At 41.8% G+C, this 25,269-nt stretch overlaps 1 protein-coding gene across 1 annotated transcript in view; it reads right to left on the bottom strand.

Moving 5' to 3' along the window:
- CSMD1 (CUB and Sushi multiple domains 1) overlaps positions 1 to 25,269 on the bottom strand; it is a 1,813,702-nt gene that overhangs the window by 506,252 nt on the left and 1,282,181 nt on the right. The window contains exon 8 of the mRNA XM_032618622.1: positions 21,314 to 21,401. Within this exon, the coding sequence (XP_032474513.1) occupies positions 21,314 to 21,401 (88 nt within the window). The remainder of the gene's footprint in view (positions 1 to 21,313; positions 21,402 to 25,269) is intronic.

The raw sequence follows: 25,269 nt of genomic DNA, 5'->3' as shown, positions 1-25,269 counted from the left end.
TCAAAATTTTGCATATCAAAACAACACTTACCATTGCCTTACAATATGTAAATATACATGCATTTCTTATATAAAATAGAAGGAAATGACTTAAGAAATATTTACTGAACACTCCCTATGAGCTGAGAACGACGCTGGGCACTGGGAATGAAACAATGAACAGAACCAAGTCCACTGCTTACAGAGCTTACATGCCTGTGGGAGAAAGAGCATAAACCTGTGTTATGTGTAGTGAGTTAACATTGTAAACACAGGCAGGTATATTATCTTGGGTCCTGCTCAGTGCTGGGAAGCAAAAGTAAAGCAAGGAAAGCATAGAGGGAGTGAGGGGTGTGAATGAAAAGCGTGTTTCAGAGACTATGTTCAGGAAGAGGCACTGGCGCCAAGACTGGAAGGAAGGGAAGGCTGGATCATTATAAGATCTGGGTCATCCACGATCAGCATTTAGTAAAATATGTCTTATGCTATTATTATATATTGTGAGGATGGACAGTATCAACACATCATGGAAAACATAAATAAACAGAATCATAGAAATAAAGAGCTAAAGGGGAGAACTGATATTAAATATAATATCAGAATTTCAATTGATATATCTGCTCCAACTTTAAAGTATAATTCAATTTTTCCATTACAGCAAGTGGAAAAAAATAGAAAGCAAGAAAAACATTCCAACAAGCCAAGAAAGCAGGTGTATGTACATGATGGAGGGAAGGAGAGCCCCCTCCCCACCCAGATACCTCTCCACCATTTTCCCCATCCACGGAGAAGACTATGTTCTCTCACTGACACCCTGAACGTAGCAACAATAAAGCCTTCAGTAGCTTACAATTTACCCGTGTTTCCCTCATTCCTCCATCATTTAAAAAATAATTCAATGAAAAAACTTAAAATCAATTCTTAAGGAAAATAACACCATACTTATTTCCTGGTTTATACACAATCTCTAAGTACAGTTCTTAAGTATTTTCACGTAAGAAGAGGCAGGTAGCTCTGTTGTCACTGAGACTGAACTACAACAGAGAAGTAATAAAATGCACCACAGCAATATTTTAATAGATGTACATAAAATCATCATTGTGTCACAAGAAAAAGAACACAGTTGAAGGTGGGAATTAGCAGAAATGAGCATCAGTTTATCAAGAGACTTGGGTTATAGATTTTTTTCTGTTTCTCACTGATTGTGTAGTTTTCCATTATGTACCTCAGTTTCTCCTTCCACCTGGCACCTCTTAACTTCATAAAGTGTATTATGCAAGATGCCTTGGGGAAAAAAGGGGGGCTAAGACATAGCAACAAAAGTTATTAACTTGAATGGTGATATACAAATGTCAATAATATAAGTTAAATATTTAGTTATGAAGTCATAACTATCACTCTTTCAACTCCCAAATTCCATTTTGAGCACAGGTCATGTTTTAAGAAAATGTCACTGATCTATTCTCTGACCAAGGGTGTTAAAGCTTAATTGGTTTAGCGGAGTACTAATGAGGCTATGATGGTACATCCCTAGGAATAGGCTTGTTAGCTTCGATTTAATGCAATTCAACAAAAAAACAGTGTCTACCCTGTGGTGGGCACAGTAATGAGAAATAAAATAATCCTTCCTCTTTCCTTCAGGACCTCATGATCTAACATGACAGAAACACACATCTAACATAAATATATGTTTCTATCATTCTAAGATGAGTCTAAGATGATAGAAACATAAATGGGTGTCACAAACACAAAAGTGCTGGGAAAAGTTGAAATAATGGGATGAAGCAAGGCGGGAGTGTCCTGCAAATAGAAGCCACCCGTGCAGGTGGAGAACAGCAGAGAAGACTGGGACACACACCACCTAATAAAAAATAAATCCTAGGGAGGACCATGGAGCATCTGCCAGTACTTCCCAAGTTGGCCTCTCCAGGCTGCTCATCTGTTCTGTACTAGCCTGCCCTACCCTACTTGTGCCTCTGAGAACAACCATCATGAGAACAACTGAGAATAACCATCATGGGTGGTGTAGGTGGGGCAGGAAGGAAAACCATCCTTGGTGAAGAATGTGACTGGGGATGGAAAGCAGGAAGACAGACCCTGAGGGTACAGTGGCTAGTCTGAAGAAGAGGGAGTTTTAGGATAGGTACTGCAGCTCATCTAAGTCTAGGGTTGCTGCTAAATGGGGTTTGGCTATGAAGGTTACTGAGGGAAGTTCATATGAAAGAAAAGGAGAGACATCAGGGAGGTCCCTATTACATATTACATATGATAAAAGATTTTAATGATATATCTTAGGATTCTAAATGTACATAAAGAATCTGTAACATGTGAATGTATGTAGTGTTTATATAAATATATAATATTTATCTAATATATATGAAGAAAACTGTAAGGTCTCGCAGTGAGTAGCATGGCTGCTGCTAGCCAATCAGAATGAGACACCCCTCTCAGTAATCAGTTAGGACAAATTATCCCTTGTGCTGAGCAGAGGCAACCCCAGGCTGAAAGGCATGGCTTTGAACACTGGGCCTCAAGGTCGGATTTCAACTGGATCTTGACTCCTCACTTGGCTGCTTTGTGATGTCCACACACTGCACACCTCTCTCCAGGGGTCCTGCATGATAGGTGTGAGACCATTTAGTCATTGTCATTTTCCTTATTACAAACCACTAAATTCAAACCTTATTATAAAGTTTGAGGTCAATAAGATCTAGTTTCAAACCTCAGCTCTAACCATGACTGGATACCTTATTATGTTGAAATTGTGAATTTCAACAGCTGTATTTGCAAAATGGGAATAATTATATCTGCCTGTACATAGGCTATATATCCTACTAGCATAGGGAACAGATGAATAATAAATGCCAGTATCCATCCATAAACTCTCCATCTCTACTCCAACTCCATCCCTTACATATTTGTATTTGAATTGCTCCATCAATCTATTCATTAATATTCAGTTCTAATGAATACATTCTGTCTTTAAGAGAGCAACTGATGGTGAAGAAAATTGTCAGAAAATTGTCCATGGATTGATCTAAATTCAAATAAGAAAGCTTTGTATTTTAGGCTTCATTTATTTAGAATTCTTTATAGATAATACTGGAATGAATATTTAGATTTTCTAGGGAAAACAAAAGATTTCCAAAGAAACAAGAATAATAGTATAAATAAAATCAGATGAGGAATATTTTACCAACCTAATAAAGTATACTCTTTTCAAACAAAAACTGCCCCAAATTACACATAATTACAGTGCTAACTACAAATGAATTCCATCCACTCATCTGGACAATGTTGGTTATTAGTTTGGATTATATGTTAGTCATTCATTTTGATTATAAGAATTTAGAAAGAACTGAATTGCCTTTCATTAAAACCAGTCTCAAAAAGACTTTAAACAATTAAGAACATCCCCTTTCTCTGTTTAAAACATGAACGTTTACAGTGAGCTTATCATACGCTAGGCACATCCACATGTCATTTCAACTAATGGGCCTAAGATACCTTTCCATAATGATGAAAATCAGAATGCTCTCCCGCTAAGATCACGAATAAGTCAAGAATGTCTCACCAATTCTATTCAACCTTGTAATATAGGTCCTAGACAGTTCCTCCAGGAAAGAAAAATAAATAAAATACATTCAGATTGAAAAGAAAAAATAAAACTGTCTTTATTTGCAGTTGACAGGATCATCTAGGAAGAAAGCCCTATGAAAAAAAAGTTGTAGGAACTATAAAAAAAGTTCCTAAAACTAGCTTATCACAGTTCTGTATATATACATATAGGTATATACACACTGTACACTCATAGATGGCAAAATAATAATATTTACATTTTAATGTAATTTTATAGAAAATTTGATCTTTATATTATATTATTCAATTGTCAAAAACTTGGAGACACATAAACAGCATAGAGATTCCCCAGAAAACTAAGGAAGTGAAAGACTGAAAGTCTCAGCTGAGATCCTCTGTCCCTTTCTTGACTCGTCATGCACACACCCAGCTGGCTTTCCCCCCAGACACATCAACACAGCCCCAATGGCCAATGCTTATCCTGAGTTAAACAGCTGCAGGAATAAGGCTGTTATAAGAATGAGATAGGGGACCTTGAAGATGGCGGAAGAGTAAGACGCGGAGATCGCCTTCCTCCCCACGGATACACCAGAAATACATCCACACGTGGAACAACTCCTACAGAACTCCTACTGAAGGCTGGCAGAAGACCTCAGACCTCCCAAAAGGCAAGAAACTCCCCACGTAACTGGGTAGGGCAAAAGAAAAAACAGAGACAAAAGAATAAGGACGGCACCTGCACCAGTGGGAGGGAGCTGTGAAGGAGGAAAAGTTTCCACACACTAGGAAGCCCCTCCGCGGGCGGAGACTGCGGGAGGCAGAGGGGGGAGTTTCGGGACCGCGGAGTAGTGCACAGCGACGGGTGCGGAGGGCAAAGCGGGGAGATTCCTGCACAGAAGATCGGTGCCGACCAGCACTCACCAACCCGAGAGGCTTGCTGCTCACCCACCGGGGCGGGCGGGGCTGCGAGCTGAGGCTAAGGTTTTGGTTTTGGACGGAGCTCAGGGAGAGGACTGGGGTTGGCGGCTTGAACATAGCCTGAAGGGGTTAGTGCACCACGACTAGCCGGGAGGGAGTTCGGGGAAAAGCCTGCACCGGCCGAAGAGGCAAGAGACTTTTTCTTCCCTCTTTGTCTCCTGGTGCGCGAGGAGAGGGGTCTAAGAGCGCTGCTTAAAGGAACTCCAGAGACGGGCGAGAGCCGCGGCTAAAAGCGCGAACCCCAGAGACGGGCGCGAGCCGCGGCTGAAAGCGCAAACCCCAGAGACGGGCGCGAGCCGCGGCTGAGGGCGCGAGCCCCCGAGACGGGCGCGAGCCGCGGCTAAAACCGCGGACCCCAGAGACGGGCGGGAGACGCTAAGGCTGCTGCTGCCGCCACCAAGGGGCCTGTGTGCGAGCACAGGTCACTCTCCACACCCCTCTTCCGCGGAGCCTGTGCAGCCCGCCACTGCCAGGTTCCCGGGATCCAGGGACAACTTCCCCGGGACAGCGCACGGCGGGCCTCAGGCTGGTGCCACATCACGCCGGCCTCTGCCGCAACGTCACGCTGCCTCTGCCGCCGCAGACCGGCCCCGCACGCAGTGCCCCTCCTTCCCCCATCCCCCAACCCCCGGCCTGAGTGAGCCGGAGGCCCCGAATCAGCGGCTCCTTTAACCCCGTCCTGTCTGAGCGAAAAAACAGACGCCCTCCAGCGACCTACACGCAGAGGCAGGGCCAAATCCAAAGCTGAGCTCCTGTGAGCTGTGAAAACAAAGAAGAGAAAGGGAAATCTCTCCCAGCAGCCACAGAAGCAGCGGATTAAAGCTCCACAATCAACTTGATATACCCTGCATCTGTGGAATACCTGAATAGACAAGGAATGATCCCAAATTGAAGAGGTGGAATTTAGGAGCGAAATCTATGATTTTTTTCCCTTTTCCTCTTTTTGTGAATGTGTACGTGTATGCTCCTGTGTGACATCTAGTCTGTATACTCTAGCTTCCACCATTTGTCCTAGGGCTCTATCCGTCCATGACTTTTTTTTAAAAATTCTTTTTCTTAATAATTAAGTTTAATTGTAATAACTTTATTATACTTTACCTTCGTTCTTTCTTTCCTTCCTTCCCTCCCTCCTTTAGACAACGAATCACCCCAAATTGAGGAGGTGGTCTCAGGGAGCAGGATTTATGATTTTTCCCCCTTTACCTCTTTTTGTGAAGGTGTATGTGTATGCTTCTGTGTAAGATTTTCTCTGTATAGCTTTGCTTCCAACATTTGTCCTAAGGTTCTATCCGTCCCTTTTTTTTTTTTCTAAATATTTTTTAATTCAATAACTATATTATACTTTATTTTATTTTTACTGTATCATCTTTCTTTCTGTCTTTTTTTCCTTCTTTCCCTCCTTCCTTCCTTCCTTCCTCCCTCCCTCCCTCCCTCCCTCCTTTCTTTCCTTCTTTGCTTCTTTCTTCCTTCCTTCCTTTCCTCCTTTCCTTCTTTCTTTCCTCATACTTCTACTAATTCTCTCTACTTTTTCTCCCTTTTATGCTGAGCCGTGTGGATGAAAGGCTCTTGGTGCTCCAGCCAGGAGTCAGGGCTCTGCCTCTGAGGTAGGAGAGCCAACTTCAGGTCACTGGTCAACAAGAGACCTCCCAGCTCCACATAATATTAAACAGCGGAAATCTCCCAGAGACCTCCATCTTAACACCAGCACCCAGCTTCACTCAACGACCAGCAAGCCACAGTGCTGGACAACCTATGCCAAACAACTAGCAAAACAGGAACACAACCCCACCCATTAGCAGAGAGGCTGCCTAAAATCATAATAAGGCCACAGACACCCCAAAACACACCACCAGACGTGAACCTGCCCACTAGAGAGACAAGATCCAGCCTCATCCAGCACAACACAGGCACTAGTCCCCTCCACCAGGAAGCCTACACAACCCACTGAAACAACCTTAGCCACTGGAGACAGACATCAAAAACAACGGGAACTACGAACCTGCAGCCTGCAAAAAGGAGACCCCAAACACAGTAAGATAAGCAAAATGAGAAGACAGAAAAACACACAGCAGATGAAGGAGCAAGATAAAAACCCACCAGACCTAACAAATGAAGAGGAAATAGGCAATCTACCTGAAAAAGAATTCAGAATAATGATAGTAAGGATGATCCGAAATCTTGGAAGTAGAATGGACAAAATGCAAGAAACAGTTAACAAGGACCTACAAGAACTAAAGATGAAACAAGCAACGATGAACAATGCAATAAATGAAATTAAAATCACTCTAGATAGGATCAATAGCAGAATAACTGAGGCAGAAGAACGGATAAGTGACCTGGAAGATAAAGTAGTGGAAATAACTACTGCAGAGCAGAATAAAGAAAAAAGAATGAAAAGAACTGAGGACAGTCTCAGAGACCTCTGGGACAACATGAAACGCACCAACATTCGAATTATAGGGGTTCCAGAAGAAGAAGAAAGAAAGAAAGGGACTGAGAAAATATTTGAAGAGATTATAGTTGAAAACTTCCCTAATATGGGAAAGGAAATAGTTAATCAAGTCCAGGAAGCACAGAGGGTCCCATACAGGATAAATACAAGGAGAAACACGCCAAGACACATATTAATCAAACTGTCAAAAATTAAATACAAAGAAAGCATATTAAAAGCAGCAAGGGAAAAACAACAAATAACACACAAGGGAATCCCCATAAGGTTAACAGCTGATCTCTCAGCAGAAACCCTACAAGCCAGAAGGGAGTGGCAGGACATACTGAAAGTGATGAAGGAGAATAGCCTGCAACCAAGACTACTCTACCCAGCAAGGATCTCATTCACATTTGATGGAGAAATTAAAACCTTTACAGACAAGCAAAAGCTGAGAGAGTTCAGCACCACCAAACCAGCTTTACAACAAATGCTAAAGGAACTTCTCTAGACACGAAACACAAGAGAAGGAAATGACCTATAGTAGCGAACCCAAAACAATATATAAAATGGAAATAGGAACATACATATCAATAATTACCTTAAATGTAACTGGACTAAATGCTCCCACCAAAAGACACAGATTGGCTGAATGGATACAAAAACAAGACCCTTATATATGCTGTCTACAAGAGACCCACTTCAGAACTAGAGACACATACAGACTGAAAGTAAGGGGATGGAAAAAGATATTCCATGCAAATGGAAACCAAAAGAAAGCTGGAGTAGCAATTCTCATATCAGACAAAATAGACTTTAAAATAAGGACTATTAAAAGGGACAAAGAAGGACACTACATAATGATCAAGGGATCGATCCAAGAAGAAGATATAACAATTGTAAATATTTATGCACCCAACATAGGAGCACCTCAATACATAAGGCAAATACTAACAACCATAAAAGGGGAGATCAACAGTAACACATTCATAGTAGGGGACTTTAACACCCCACTTTCACCCATGGACAGATCATCCAAAATGAAAATAAATAAGGAAACACAAGCTTTAAATGATACATTAAACAAGATGGACTTAATTGATCTTTATAGGACACTCCATCCAAAAACAACAGAATACACATTTTTCTCAAGTGCTCATGGAACATTCTCCAGGATAGATCATATCTTGGGTCACAAATCAAGCCTTGGTAAATTTAAGAAAACTGAAATTGTATCAAGTATCTTTTCCGACCACAACGCCATGACACTAGATATCAATTACAGGAAAAGATCTGTAAAAAATACAAACACATGGAGGCTAAACAATACACTACTTAATAATGAAGTGATCACTGAAGAAATCAAAGAGGAAATAAAAAAATACCTAGAAACAAATGACAATGGAGACACAACGACCCAAAACCTATGGGATGCAGCAAAAGCAGTTCTAAGGGGGAAGTTTATAGCAATACAAGCCCACCTTAAGAAGCAGGAAACATCTCGAATAAACAACCTAACCTTGCACCTCAAGCAATTAGAGAAAGAAGAACAAAAAAACCCCAAAGCTAGCAGAAGGAAAGAAATCATAAAAATCAGATCAGAAATAAATGAAAAAGAAATGAAGGAAACAATAGCAAAGATCAATAAAACTAAAAGCTGGTTCTTTGAGAAGATAAACAAAATAGATAAACCACTAGCCAGACTCATCAAGAAAAAAAGGGAGAAGACTCAAATCAATAGAATTAGAAATGAAAAAGGAGAAGTAACAACTGACACTGCAGAAATTAAAAAAATCATGAGAGATTACTACAAGCAACTCTATGCCAATAAAATGGACAATCTGGAAGAAATGGACAAATTCTTAGAAATGCACAACCTGCCAAGACTGAATCAGGAAGAAATAGAAAATATGAACAGACCAATCACAAGCACTGAAATTGAAACTGTGATTAAAAACCTTCCAACAAACAAAAGCCCAGGACCAGATGGCTTCACAGGTGAATTCTATCAAACGTTTAGAGAAGAGCTAACACCTATCCTTCTCAAACTCTTCCAAAATATAGCAGAGGGAGGAACACTCCCAAATTCCTTCTAGGAAGCCACCATCACCTTGATACCAAAACCAGACAAGGATGTCACAAAGAAAGAAAACTACAGGCCAATATCACTGATGAACATAGATGCAAAAATCCTCAACAAAATACTAGCAAACAGAATCCAACAGCACATTAAAAGGATCATACACCATGATCAAGTGGGGTTTATTCCAGGAATGCAAGGATTCTTCAATATACGCAAATCTATCAATGTGATAAACTATATTAACAAATTGAAGGAGAAAAACCATATGATCATCTCAATAGATGCAGAGAAAGCTTTCGACAAAATTCAACACCCATTTATGATAAAAACCCTCCAGAAAGTAGGCATAGAGGGAACTTTCCTAAACATAATAAAAGCCATATATGACAAGCCCACAGCAAACATCATCCTCAATGGTGAAAAACTGAAAGCATTTCCACTAAGATCAGGAACAAGACAAGGTTGCCCACTCTCACCACTCTTATTCAACATAGTTTTGGAAGTTTTAGCCACAGCAATCAGAGAAGAAAAGGAAATAAAAGGAATCCAAATCGGAAAAGAAGAAGTAAAGCTGTCACTGTTTGCAGATGACATGATACTATACATAGAGAATCCTAAAGATGCTACCAGAAAACTACTAGAGCTAATCAATGAATTTGGTAAAGTAGCAGGATACAAAATTAATGCACAGAAATCTCTGGCATTCCTATATACGAATGATGAAAAATCTGAAAGTGAAATCAAGAAAACACTCCCATTTACCATTGCAACAAAAAGAATAAAATATCTAGGAATAAACCTACCTAAGGATACGAAAGACCTGTATGCAGAAAATTATAAGACACTGATGAAAGAAATTAAAGATGATACAAATAGATGGAGAGATATACCATGTTCTTGGATGGGAAGAATCAACATTGTGAAAATGACTCTACTACCCAAAGCAATCTACAGATTCAATGCAATCCCTATCAAACTACCACTGGCATTTTTCACAGAACTAGAACAAAAAATTTCGCAATTTGTATGGAAACACAAAAGACCCCGAATAGCCAAAGCAATCTTTAGAACGAAAAAAGGAGCTGGAGGAATAAGGCTCCCTGACTTCAGACTATATTACAAAGCAACAGTAATCAAGACAGTATCGTACTGGCACAAAAACAGAAAGACAGATCAGTGGAACAGGATAGAAAGCCCAGAGATAAACCCACGCACATATGGACACCTTATCTTTGATAAAGGAGGCAGGAATGTACAGTGGAGAAAGGACAGCCTCTTCAATAAATGGTGCTGGGAAAACTGGACAGGTACATGTAAAAGTATGAGATTAGATCACTCCCTAACACCATACACAAAAATAAGCTCAAAATGGATTAAAGACCTAAATGTAAGGCCAGAAACTATCAAACTCTTAGAAGAAAACATAGGAAGAACACTCTATGACATAAATCACAGCAAGATCCTTTCTGACCCACCTCCTAGAGTAATGGAAATAAAAACAAAAATAAACAAATGGGACCTAATGAAACTTCAAAGCTTTTGCACAGCAAAGGAAACCATAACCAAGACCAAAAGACAACCCTCAGAACGGGAGAAAACATTTGCAAATGAAGCAACTGACAAAGGATTAATCTCCAAAATTTACAAGCAGCTCATGCAGCTCAATAACAAAAAAACAAACAACCCCATCCAAAAATGGGCAGAAGACCTAAATAGACATTTCTCCAAAGAAGATATACAGAATGCCAACAAACACATGAAAGAATGCTCAACATCATTAATCATTAGAGAAATGCAAATCAAAACTACAATGAGATATCATCTCACACCAGTCAGAATGGCCATCATCAAAAAATCAAGAAACAATAAATGCTGGAGAGGGTGTGGAGAAAAGGGGACACTCTTGCACTGCTGGTGGGAATGTGAATTGGTTCAGCCACTGTGGAGAACAGTATGGAGGTTCCTTAAAAAACTACAAATAGAATTACCATATGACCCAGCAATCCCACTACTTGGCATATACCCTGAGAAAACCAAAATTCAAAGAGAGTCATGTACCAAAATGTTCATTGCAGCTCTATTTACAATAGCCAGGACATGGAAACAACCTAAGCGCCCATCATCGGATGAATGGATAAAGAAGATGTGGCACATATACACAATGGAATATTACTCAGCCTTAAAAAGAAATGAAATTGAGCTATTTGTAATGAGATGGATAGACCTAGAATCTGTCATACAGAGTGAAGTAAGTCAGAAAGAAAAAGACAAATACCGTATGCTAACACATATATATGGAATTTAAGGGAAAAAAATGTCATGAAGAACCTAGGGGTAAGATAGGAATAAAGACGCAGACCTACTGGAGAACGGACTTAAGGATATGGGGAGGGGGAAGGGTGAGTTTTGACAGGGCGAGAGAGAGTCATGGACATATACACACTAACAAACGTAGTAAGGTAGATAGCTGGGGGGAAGCAGCCGCAAGGCACAGGGATATTAGCTCGGTGCTTTGTGACAGCCTGGAAGGGTGGGATGGGGAGAGTGGGAGGGAGGGAGACGCAAGAGGGAAGACATATGGGAACATATGTATATGTATAGCTGATTCACTTTGTTGTAAAGCAGAAACTAACACATCATTGTAAAGCAATTATACCCCAATAAAGATGTTTAAAAAAAAAAAAAAAAAAAAGAATGAGATAGAGTAAAGGCCAGCATATTCACCTCAGATACTAATAAAATCTTTTCTCGCCCTCGTGCTAAACAGATACTGGCCCTGAATGTTTCTGAATTCCTTGCTAACTTTTGAAGATTAAACAGTTTCTCTGGCTCTCTTTACCATACGATGCAATTTGAACAGTTTGCATAGTCAGACTGAAGGGCTATGTTCTACTTTGGTAGAAATAGGACTGAATTGATGCCCTGCCATTAGGCCGTAGCGCTGCTAGGATTGCATCGATCTTCCTGTTTGTACTGTTTGTAACTATGGCCCCATCTTAAGTATTCCTAATTGAAAAACAAAGCCTCAGGAAACCGAAACTTAACCAGCCGCTCTCGCTTCTGTAACTATGCTTGCTGAACCCCCTTTTGCAACCATCCAACCAATCAGACGGTGACTAGTGTCTTTGTTTAAAAGTTAACCAATCAGTGACTAGTGTCTTTGTTTAAAAGTTAGCCAATCAGTACTCCCCACCCCTGGAAAGCCCCGCAGAAGGTCCCGAGCTTGTTTGTACCTGTCTATAAAAGAGCTGTACTAAACTCCATCGGGACCTCTTAGCGTCACCGGCAACGAGTGCGCGGAGGTCCAGGTTCGAACCTGCAATAAATGTCCCTTGCCGTTTGGCTTTGACTCTTGTCTCTGGTGGTCTTGTGGAGGGGTCTCATGACCGTGGGCATTTCAAGACAAAATTTAATTTGCTTTGTTTTAAAACAGAGCTCTGCCACATAGACCAAGGAGGTTTCTGAGTTTCAGGGATGACAGAGTGCTGGATGGGCAATCCCCTCAAACACAAGTGCCTTTGACAAACACCCTTTGAGTTCCTTTGCACCAGGCACTATTCCAGTCACTGATGAGGCAGAGACAATAAGATACTATCCCTGTCCTGCAGAAGCTTAAGTTGGGTGGAAGAAACGGATGTGTAAAATGCATAATGCAGAGTCACTGCTGTAACTCTAATGGAGGGATATGTAAGGCTTTTGGGAAGCAAGGTTTGAAGGCCACTTTCTGGTAGGAGCTGACTTTTGAGATAAGAAAGGAATATATAGGACAGAAAGCTCCAGGGGTTCTAGCCAAGAATGTGTAAATTTCATCTATTTGCATCATTTTAAAGGAGATCAAATTCTTGAATGCCTTCAACTGACAGCCACTTTACATTTGAAATCAGTAGTTTTCTTTCTTAGCTGACCACCACACCCCCTGGACACAACAAACCCCCTGGGGTGCTAATAACTACTCATAATCACTCTTGCCCTGGGGAACTTCCTTGAGCTGAATGGAGGAAGCCAATGAAGAAAGGCAAGGGTGGTGGGTCCAAAATGTAAACTATTTGTTCCCTGAAATTCCCCATAGATTGAGACTGAAGCTAATCTCCAGTTAAAATCAACTTCCTGCTCAGCTTTCTACTCTGATTCTACCCTGCTTTGTTCCCCATAACCAGAGGTCACTTTTCCGAAAACCGCTTGAATAAGAGTCCCCATCTCAGGCTCTGCTCCAAAAGAACTTGAGCTAAGATACTAACACCTTAATGTACACTCAAAGTTTGTGATATTTAAACCGCAAACATTCCAATTGTCTATTCCATTTGCAACATGACAGACACTACTATGAAGTCAAAAGTATTTCAGTAGCACAGCTATACACTTTTCCTTTCCATGTAAAAAAATTATATATCATTTTACCTACTTCATTACAGCCACCCTACAGATAATTTTATTATTTTTCTATCCTTTAAAAATAACACTGCTACTCCAATTTCACTAAGTAACATTTCTTCTTCCTTCTCTAATAGTATCACTACTTTCTTTCAATTTTCAGCTCACTTTAGTAGGCTAAACTCTACAAACATCTTTTCTTGTTTCTTTCTCAAAAATAGTGAGATTATAAGAAAGAAAAGCATATTTCTTGCTCCCCTTTACTCTTTGATTTTGCAGCTTACTCCCAATATTAGTATCCATCTTTTAAGTTGGAAAATGTTCAATTTCTTGAACTAATTGAAAGGAATGCAAAAATCTAGGAAAAAAATCACTATTATAATCACTACTACATTCATAATGTAACAACTATAAAGCATTCTCTAGTAATCATAATCTAGTAAAATGAACCATAACATCTTCTGTCATAAGTTGCATTGACTGCCACTCACCTTCATTATTATAAAAGTTTATTTAATGAAATAATTATGAGGCTATAGTTAAATTTTTGTACCATCTATTTTTTAAAACACTAACAAAAATGCATTCGAATATGGGAAGGTAGCAAATTAAAAACAGAATAAAATCCCTGGAGACAAATTTTGATCATATCCATATAGAGTTAAATTTTTAATAATGGCTTATATACTGAAAGGTACAAACTCTGGAGTAACTGGAATTTTTCAGCACAATATGTTTTAGAATTCTACTGTGGGGCCTTTAGGGACTTTCCACCCCCTCACTTGTTCCCGTAAACCAATTCTTCTCCCTATCGTGCGCCACTCCTTCTCCCTATCGAAACCAATTCTTCTCCCTATCGTGCGCCACTCCTTCTCCCTATCGAAACCAATTCTTGGAGTTTTTCAGTTGACGGGGACTTGCCAGACAGCGGGTAATTTTCCAGTTGCCCGTAACAGGTATACGCCCTAACCGCCACAATGAACAGACAACTATAACGGCCAGAAGGTGGGACAAAAGTTCCTAAGCCAATGAATTCAAAAGTCACCACATTTACCCAATCATTGTGAGAATATACCCGCCCTATGAGTAAATAAACCTATAAAAAGTATGTGATTCCGCTTTTAGGGGTTCCCCATCGGCCTCCTGCGTGAGGTTCAGGGAACCCCGGTGCATCGGCTCCTAATAAACCTCTTGCGTGTTGCAGCGGCTCTCGACTCTTGGCGGTTCTTGGGCGAGTTGGAATCCCTCGTAGACCGTTTGGGTCTAACATTTGGGGGCTCGTCCGGGATCCCCACTCGCCCCCGGGTCACAAGAACATCGGGAGTCGGAGGTATCAGGTAGGCTCGAGCCCAATTGTCTGTTTGTTTGTCGTTTGTTTGTTGCTAGCCGCCATTAGGAAAAAGCCGTGCGAACCGGCTTGCTGTGGAATCTGTATTGGACTCCTGGCTAGGCAGACGTGCCGAAAGCTGGTGTCCACGGGCCCCGGGGGGACGCCCTGGTGGTCCATCTGGAAGGAGAAACAAATTTTGTCTCCCCTTCATCTGGTTCTGGCAGGTTATATAAGCTGCCATCTGAATTTGAGTTGGTTTCGGGTTTAAGTTCGCGGCGGCTGGTTCTGGCAGGTTATATAAGCTGCCATCTGAATTTGAGTTGGTTTCGGGTTTAAGTTCGCGGCGGCAATATCAATGTGTGTCTTTTGAAATTTTATTGTTTTTCTGTACTATTATCTTTCTTTTGACGGACGACAATGGGACAAACTATGACGACTCCTCTTTCTCTTACCCTAAGCCACTGGACCGAAGTTAGGGCTAGGGCCCACAACCTTTCGGTAAAAGTAAGGAAAGAAAAATGGCAAACGCTGTGTACCTCTGAGTGGCCTACATTTCAGACAGGGTGGCCACCCGAAGGATCTTTTTTGTTAGATAAGGTTGGGCTAGTCAAGTCTAGGGTCTTTAACACAGGACCCCACGGACACCCAGACCAGATACCATATATCTTGGTCTGGGAAGATCTAGTTCTCTCCCCGCCTCCGTGGGTCCGGCCCTTTGTTTCCTCAACAGGCACGTCTGCATGCGCTCCAGCACAATCGGAGATATTGGCCCTGAAGAAAACCCCAGACACGGAAAAGTCATCTGCTGCCCCGGACCCGCCAAAGGCGATATATCCTGACCTGCAGTCTGATTTGCTTCTTCTAGATTCCCCACCTCCTTATCCTCCGGCCCTAAATCCCATGTCGCCCCTAGGACCCCCAGCTTCACAACCCTCCGCACCAGTAGGGCCACCTGTTATGGCGGAAAGGGGGGGTCCCTCGGCGGGCACCAGAAGCCGGAGGGCTGTTTCCCCGGATCCTACTGCTTTACCCCTTAGAGAATATGGCCCCCCCCGATAACCACGGGAATAGGCCCCTTCAATACTGGCCCTTTTCCTCTGCAGATCTTTATAATTGGAAGATGCATAACCCTACTTTCTCTGAAAACCCACAGGCTCTTACTGCTCTAATAGAGTCTCTTGTCTTCTCCCACCAACCCACCTGGGATGATTGTCAACAGCTCCTCCAGACTCTCCTCACAACTGAGGAGAGGCAACGGGTTCTCCTGGAGGCTAGAAAGAATGTGTTAGGCGCCAATGGACAACCTACCCAGTTGCCTAATGAGATTGATGCCGGTTTTCCACTCGTCAGGCCGAATTGGGACTTTAATACCCTGGAAGGTAAGGAGCACCTGAAAATGTATCGCCAGGCTCTGGTGGCGGGTCTCCATGGAGCGGCCAGGCGCCCCACGAATTTGGCTAAGGTAAGAGAGGTAACTCAGGGGCCCCAGGAATCGCCAACCGTGTTCCTAGAATGCTTAATGGAGACTTTTAGACGATTCACTCCTTATGATCCAACCTCTGAGGAACATAAGGCCACCATAGCAATGGCCTTTATTGACCAGGCGGCCCCTGATATTAAAAAGAAGTTACAAAGGCTGGATGGCCTACAAGGTTTCTCCCTTCAGGACTTAGTAAAAGAGGCAGATAAGGTATATAATAAGAGGGAGACAGAAGAAGAAAGAAAAGAAAGAAAGCAGAAGGAACAAGAGGCTCGTGAGGTAAGATGAAATAAGAGGCAAGAAAGACATTTGAGTAAGATACTGGCCACTGTAGTCAGAGGAGGAAACAGTAAAGACAGAAATAGACAGGAAGGGCGAACAACGGATAAAAGGCGGCCATTAGACAAGGACCAATGTGCCTACTGTAAAGAAAAAGGTCATTGGGCAAAAAAATGCCCTAAAAAAAGGAACGGGGGAAGGATCACTAAGCCTTTTCATCTGTACGTGGCCGAGAATAAAGGTATTGCAAAGGGAGTACTAACTCAAAAACTGGGCCCCTGGAATCGCCCGGTTGCGTACCTATCAAAGAAATTGGATCCTGTGGCAGCAGGATGGCCCGCCTGTTTAAAAATAATCGCCACGGTGGCCGCTTTGGTCAAAGATGCTGACAAACTGACTTTGGGGCAGAACCTAACGATAACAGCCCCCCATGCATTAGAAAGTGTAATTCGCCAGCCACCCGACAGATGGCTAACAAATGCCAGGATGACTCATTACCAAGCCTTGCTGTTAAACTCAGATCGTATTAAGTTTACCTCAGCCACAGGACTCAACCCGGCCACCTTGCTACCCGACCCTGACCTGGAAAGCACTACCGTCATCCATGATTGTCAGGAAGTACTGGCTGCAGCACACGGTAGCAGACCAGACTTGATGGATCAGCCCCTCCCCAACGCCGACGTTACCTGGTTTACTGACGGAAGCAGTTTCCTAGAGGAAGGTAAGCGTCGGGCGGGAGCTGCCGTGGTAGACGGGAAAGAGGTCATCTGGGCAGCCACATTACCGCAAGGGACATCGGCCCAACGGGCTGAACTAATCGCCATGACTAGAGCATTGGAACTAGCAGAAAACAAAAAGGTAAACATCTATACGGACAATAGATACACATTTGCTACCGCCCAGGTCCATGGGGCCATTTACCAACAAAGAGGGTTGCTCACCTCGGCGGGCAAAGAAATTAAAAACAAAGAAGAAATAGTGACACTGCTAGCTGCCCTCATGCTCCCCACTAAAGTCAACATCACTCATTGCCCCGGACACCAGAAGAACAATACCCCGGTGACAAGAGGCAACAACATGGCAGATAGGGTGGCACGAAAAGTGGCTCTACGGGAAATCATACTAGAACTATCAGATGAGAGTCCTGGGAAACCAAATGATAGGGGAACAATTACCCCAGCCATAACTAAAGGAACATTATCTCCTCAACAAGCAAAATCCATGCTACAACAGATTCACAGATGGACACACTTGGGAACCAAAAAGATGGTGTCCCTACTACACAAGACAGGTTATGATACCCCTGGACTAACTAAATTAGCTGAGCAGATTGCACGAGAGTGCATTCCATGCCAACAGGTAAACTCCCATAAAGAAAAACTTGAGGTCGGAAAAAGGCTCAGAGGAGACCGCCCAGGAGCCTATTGGGAGGTCGACTTCACTGAAATACGCCCTGGAAGGTACGGTAACAGGTATTTTATAGTTTTTATAGATACCTTCTCAGGATGGGTAAAAGCTTTCCCGACGAAAAAGGAGACAGCTACTGTGGTGGCCAAAAAGATCTTAGAAAAAATTTTCCCCCGGTTCGGGGCACCAAAGGTAATAGGATCAGATAATGGTCCCGCCTTCGTCGCCCAGGTAAGTCAGGGTGTGGCCAAATACCTGGGGACTGATTGAAAATTACATTGTGCCTATAGACCCCAGAGTTCAGGACAGGTAAAGAGAATAAATAGAACTCTAAAAGAGACCCTAACTAAATTGTCCATAGAGACTGGCGGTACAGATTGGACGGTGCTCCTTCCCTTAGCCCTGTTCCGGGCTAGAAATACCCCCTCCCGCTATTATCTTACTCCATTTAAAATACTATACGGGGCCCCACCTCCTCTTTTTACACTAAGGGAAAAATTAAGTCCTGACTGCCAGAATAACACTGACTTATATGCTAGGCTGTTGGGACTCCAGTTGGTCCAAAAGGAGGTGTGGTCCCAGCTGGCAGAGGCTTACCGACCAGGAACACCAGCAGAGGCTCATCCCTTCCAAGTCGGAGATTCCGTGTACGTCCGTCGGCACCGAACCCAGACTCTAGAGCCTCGGTGGAAAGGACCATACATCGTCCTGCTCACCACCCCCACGGCTATAAAGGTAGACGGCATCGCTGCGTGGATCCACGCTTCACACGTGAAGGCCGCACCAGCATCTACAACATCGGAATGGCGAGCCCAAAAGACCAGCAACCCGCTCAAGCTCAAGCTTCTGCGATCATCAGATTTATAACTTTAACTTTGTTACCCCTACTGACTGTGAGTAATTTTAGTCCTCACCTGCCCCAGCGTTTAACCTGACAGGTAATTTCCCAAACTGGAGATGTAATATGTCTGTTAGCAATATCGCTCCCCAATGGACCTGGTGGCCAAACCTTTTTCCTGATGTTTGTAAACTGGCCATAGGGGCTCCCGGTTGGGATTTAGAAGACTATTATGATCAACATAATGTTCCAAAAATTTTATCAACTAGAGCTGATTCCTCCGGAAAGGGTTGCAAAAACGGGATTCGGAGGACTGGGCTCAGAGCTCCTGCTTTCTACATATGCCCCGGGTTCCATCGCCACAGGTCCCTTAATTATAAATATGGAGGAACTGAAAACTTTTATTGCAAAAGCTGGGGATATGAAACCACAGGAGACACCTATTGGAAGCCCACCTCTGGCTGGGACTTTATTAAGGTGACAGCCAATTATACACACCCAACCAACCCCTTAACTTATAGGCCTGAATGTACTAAATGGTGCCATCCCCTTAAGATCTCTTTTAATGAACCAGGAAAAAAAGATAAAAAACTGGATAAATGGCCATTCATGGGGAATCAGGTTTTATAAAAAAGGATATGATAATGGATTACTAATGACCATCAAACTAAAAATTGAAACCCCTACTCCAGTTCCTATAGGCCCCAACCCTGAGATAGGGCACTCTTTGCTACCTTTGGCCCCTCCCACAGCGTTACCAGAGATAAGAAAGCAAACTTTTGAGCCAAAAAAATGACAATCAAGCCCAAGACCCTCCGGGACCGAATGCTCTCATTGGTCCAGGCGGCTTTTGAGGTTTTAAATGCCACAAACCCGGAGGCTACCAAATCATGTTGGCTTTGCTATGCTGCTCCTCCCCCTTATTATGATGCTATAGGATATAATTCTAATTATAATAATGTTAACACTCCAGATCAATGTCGATGGAAACAAAAAAAAAATAGTAAATTGACCCTGGCCTCAGTATTAGGAAACGGTACATGTGTAGGAACGCCCCCCTCGTCCCACCGACATCTTTGTGCCAATTTAAGCCTCCCACAGGGCTCAGAATATCTCCTCCCTCCTCCGGATGGATGGTGGGCATGTAACACAGGATTGACCCCCTGCATTTCTTTAGAGGTCCTTAAAGCTTCAACCGATTTTTGTGTGTTAGTTCAGCTAGTCCCCAGACTCATTTATCATTCAGATTCATCCTTTCTAGATGAATATGAGGGCAGAAGAAGGTTTAAGAGGAAACCCATAACACTCACCCTGGCTGTACTCCTAGGACTAGAAATGGCAGCCGGGGTAGGAACGGGTACAACAGCCCTCATCCAACAACCCCACTATTATGATGCCTTAAGACAAGCTGTAGATGTTGACCTCCGGGCATTAGAAAGTTCCATAACTCAGTTAAAAGAATCCCTCACCTCGCTTTCAGAGGTGGTAATGCAAAACAGGAGGGGATTAGATCTGCTGTTCCTTAAGGAGGGCGAACTATGTGCTGCACTAAAAGAAGAATGCTGTTTTTATATTGATCATTCTGGGGCTATTACCAAAACTATGGACAAACTTAGGGAGCGCCTGGACAAAAGACAACAGGAAAGGAAAAATCAAAAAGGATGGTTTCAATCGTGGTTTGATAAATCTCCCTGGCTTACTACTTTAGTTTCCACCTTGTTAGGGCCCCTCATTATTTTATTGTTGCTCTTAACTTTTGGACCATGCATTCTGAATCGCCTGATAGCCTTTATTAGAGAACGCATTAGTACGGTACAAGTTTTAATGCTAAGGCAACAATACCAAAACTCGCAAAAAGAAACTGAAATTCCATGATTGAAATTAGTTACAAAAAAAAAAAAGGGGGGGAATGTGGGGCCTTTAGGGACTTTCCACCCCCTCACTTGTTCCCGTAAACCAATTCTTCTCCCTATCGTGCGCCACTCCTTCTCCCTATCGAAACCAATTCTTCTCCCTATCGTGCGCCACTCCTTCTCCCTATCGAAACCAATTCTTGGAGTTTTTCAGTTGACGGGGACTTGCCAGACAGCGGGTAATTTTCCAGTTGCCCGTAACAGGTATACGCCCTAACCGCCACAATGAACAGACAACTATAACGGCCAGAAGGTGGGACAAAAGTTCCTAAGCCAATGAATTCAAAAGTCACCACATTTACCCAATCATTGTGAGAATATACCCGCCCTATGAGTAAATAAACCTATAAAAAGTATGTGATTCCGCTTTTAGGGGTTCCCCATCGGCCTCCTGCGTGAGGTTCAGGGAACCCCGGTGCATCGGCTCCTAATAAACCTCTTGCGTGTTGCAGCGGCTCTCGACTCTTGGCGGTTCTTGGGCGAGTTGGAATCCCTCGTAGACCGTTTGGGTCTAACACTACAGATATTATAGATGCATAAAAATTGAAAAATTGTATCTTTAAATCAAAAGGAAAAAGAATTAAAACTACAAGATGAAATTATATATGTTTTAGAAAATAACACGTTATTGTTATTGTTATCTCCTACCTGAAGTCCGAACCCGTTCTTCTGCCGTTTTCTGGAATCCCAGGATCTGGACACATGTCAGAGACCAAAGCAACACCTCCTTGAGTTACTGTAATAGAAAGAAACATTATTACATTTTCATGTAGCTGTTCAGAAAATATCCAGATAATAAATTTACATTAGGTAGATTTGTTTCTTAAATGCTGATGCCTTAACATGTGATTTCTTTAAGAATTAAGATAATTTAGCTAGATTAAGATAAACCTATTCTTATTCCTGAAAAACAGACTTCTTACCCAGGATGCCAACAGCCTTTGGTTGAAACCCTTTCCTCTACTAAAGAAGTCTAAATTTAATTTTAAAACATTTTCTCATTATGATCACCTTTATGACACGTTACAATTAATAGCATGATGGGAAAAAAGAGCACCATGCCATAAATACCGTAGCTTATATAGAAGAAAGCTTTCATTCATTCCCATGGTGAAATGGAGACGTTAATTATCTATTAAGATCTATACAAGAACCTGCTGTATAAAAAATATATATATATAAATAAATAAAACTCAAAAATTCAAAAAAAAGATCTATACAAGAGATATTTTAAATAAAATTACCTATTATATTTTAAACCTCAAGCGTGTTTATCATTGAAGTAGAAAAAGTAATGGTCTTCTTGTGCAGATGTGATTTTTTTTTTTTAATCTGTTTTATAAAGAGCCTTCCCACCTGCTGGGATGTTGCACAGTCAGAATAGTTTTTAAAGGATTCATTTGCTTGTTAGAGTGGCTGCTACTCCAATAAACTATCCCACTCTATCTAATTAGTGTAATCCAATCAAGGCAATTCCCTCTTTCTTTCCAGAAATTTGTTCAACGGTGGTTGTGACTCAATTCAGTTCAATGATGCTTGAGAGGAAGCCAGCAGGAGTGCTTCTGGGGGGACGTTCCTGTTAGCTCATAGAGATCATCTCTTTTTCACTCTGGACCTTACCATGTTTGAATTTCAAACGTGTAACTGTTGGTACCATCTTGCTACAGTTCAAAGGTGGAGGCAACAGCATGAATAGAAGAGACTGCGCAAGAACCAGGGCCCCTGATATCATAGTTGAGACAGAAACATTGACCAACTCAGAAACCTACACTAGCTCTGAATATCCTGTTGGATGATTCATATATTTCCTACAATTCAAACTCATTTGAATACATGATTTTATTATTTGCACCTGAAAAGCATTCTTACAAATATAAATATGTTCACATATATTTTGAATAATATACCACAAGAAGGAAAAAATAGTCTGGGTAGATATTGAAATCCTTAAGCATTTAATTAAAACTATGCATAAAAAATGCACTAATAATTACAGCAAGATTTAGTTTTTATTGCTAAATTAGGATGAAACTGTGATATGGATATAACCCTTCATTAAATACCAATCTTACCACAATACAAAATTTTCTTTCCTAAGTATTTAATGTTCTCAACTGAAAAAAATAATCCAGCAAGTTCGGCAGTGAAATGAGAAGATGGTAGAATAGAAGCTCCAGGCCTCCTTCCCCCATTGAAACATCAGATAAATAACTACGGGCTAAATAACTTTGTAGGAACCCTGAAAACTAATCAAAGATCTACAGCAACTGGTAAATGTCCAATGAAGAAAAAGCCACGTTCATAATAGTGGTAAATTTCAGGGAATTTTTACATGCTTTTGTCCCACACCTTCCCTGACATGGCACTGGTGAGAGGAAGGGGCCCATTTCCTGGTTCCCTACCGGAGAAGGAGGACGAAAGAGGAACTTGTTTACAGTGTTCTGGCCTGTCTGTGAGCCCAGTATTGAAGGACTAGTTCCTGCCTTGCCTGAGTCAGGCATAGGATGGGGAATGGCAGCTGGAAGCCAATAAGACAACAGTGGACACTTGGCTATAAAAACTATGTGAGGACTGCAGAAAAGCAGGCAGGTGTGGGCAAGAGATACAGGCAGAGCAATACTGCAGAACACAAAAGACCCTGAGAAGAGGCTCCAATGAGGCTCTTTGCGGAATCAGGATATTTTAAAGCAGCTGGGGGAGAAACACACAAACATATACCCAGACCCAGACAGAACATGTGAGCAGTAAAGACCTGAGAAGACCTTAACTTCTTCACCACAGGCTGATCTCGAGGCTCAGTGGCCCACTCATTTGTGGAAGTCTCCCATACCACTCTGCAAGACTGGGAAAGGTGGCTCTTTCTTGGAAATGCCAACTTTTTTTTTTTTTTTTTTTTTTTTTTTGTGGTACGCGGGCCTCTCACTGCTGTGGCCTCTCCCATTGTGGAGCACAGGCTCCGGACGCACAGGCCCAGCGGCCATGGCTCACAGGCCCAGCCGCTCCACGGCATGTGGGATCCTCCCAGACCGGGGCACGAACCCGTGTCCCCTGCATCGGCAGGCGGACTCTCAACCACTGCGCCACCTGGGAAGCCCGGAAATGCCAACTTTTTAACAAACATCACAAGGCATGCAATAATGTATGGGAACATGGCCTATTCAAAGAAACAAAATTAATCCTGGCACTAGTCCCTGAAGAAATACACAAACTGGACTTATTAGACAAAGATTTTTTAAAAACTATCTTAAATATGAATCTGAGTAAATAATGGTTGTACACCTCTCAAATTTCAGAAAAGACATAGATATACACTTCCAGGGAGCTCTCAAATTTCAGAGAAGACATAGATAAACACTTCCAGGGAGCTCAATAAACTCCAAGTAGAAAAAACTCAGAGACTCACAGTGAGACACATAATCAAACTACCAAAAGACAAGGAAAGAATCTTGAAAGCAGAAGGAGAAAAGCAACTCATCACAAACAAGAGATCCTCAATAAAACTATCCGTTGATTTCTCAGCAGAAATCTTTTAGGCCAGAAGGCAGTGGGGTGATACACTTAAGTGCTGAAAGAAACAACACTGTCAACCAAGAATTCTATAGCCAGCAAAACTATCTTTCAAAAATGAGAGAAACATTAAAACATTCCCAGAAAAACAAAAGCTGAGGAGTGAATTACTACTAGACTTGTCCTATTAAAAAATTCTAAAAGGAGTCCATTTACAACTTGAAATGAAGGGGCACTGGACAATAATTCAAAGCCACATAAAAATACAAAGTTCTTTGGTAAAGGCAAATATGGGGAAAAAGTAAAAAAAAACCAAACTATTATTGTAAGTTTGATTTACAGCTCCACTTCTTAATTTTTATAGGATTTAGACATAAAATAATTACAAATCTATGTTAATAGGTACACAATAGAGAACATAATTGTGACAAATAGCAGTTAGGAAAAACTGTAAAGGAGTAGATTTTTGTGTGTGATTAAGGTTAAGTTGGTATCAATTTAAGACACACTGTCATAAATTTAGGATCTTATGTGTAATCTTCATGGTCACAACAAAGAAAATATGTATAGAATAAACACCAAAGGAAATGAGAGGGAGTCACGTGTCACTATAAAAAATTAACTGTCAGCCATAAAAAGGAATGAAATTGTGCCATTTGCAGAGACATGGATGGACCTAGAGACTGTGATACAGTGTGAAGTAAGTCAGAAAGAAAAAGAAATATCATATTAATGCACATATGTGGAATCTAGAAAAATGGTATAGACGATCTTATTTCCAAAGCAGAAATACAGACACAGATGTAGAGAACAGACATATGGATGCCAAGAGGGAAGGCGGGGGTGGGATGAATTGGGAGATTGGGATTGACATATATACACTAATATGTACAAGACAGATAACTAATGAGAACCTACTGTATAGCACAGGGAACTCTACTCAGTGCTCTGTGGTGACCTAAGTGGGAAGGAAATCCAAAAAAAAGGTGATATATGTATGGCTGATTCACTTTGCTGTACAGTAGAAACTAACACAACTGTGTAAAGCAACTATACTCCAATTAAAAAAAAAATTAGCTGAATGCAAAGATAGATAG

Source organism: Phocoena sinus, chromosome 21, assembly GCF_008692025.1.
Source record: "Phocoena sinus isolate mPhoSin1 chromosome 21, mPhoSin1.pri, whole genome shotgun sequence".
NCBI lineage: Eukaryota > Metazoa > Chordata > Mammalia > Artiodactyla > Phocoenidae > Phocoena > Phocoena sinus.
The sequence above is the reverse complement of the archived record's forward strand: the minus strand, read 5'-3'. Positions and strand labels throughout refer to the sequence as shown.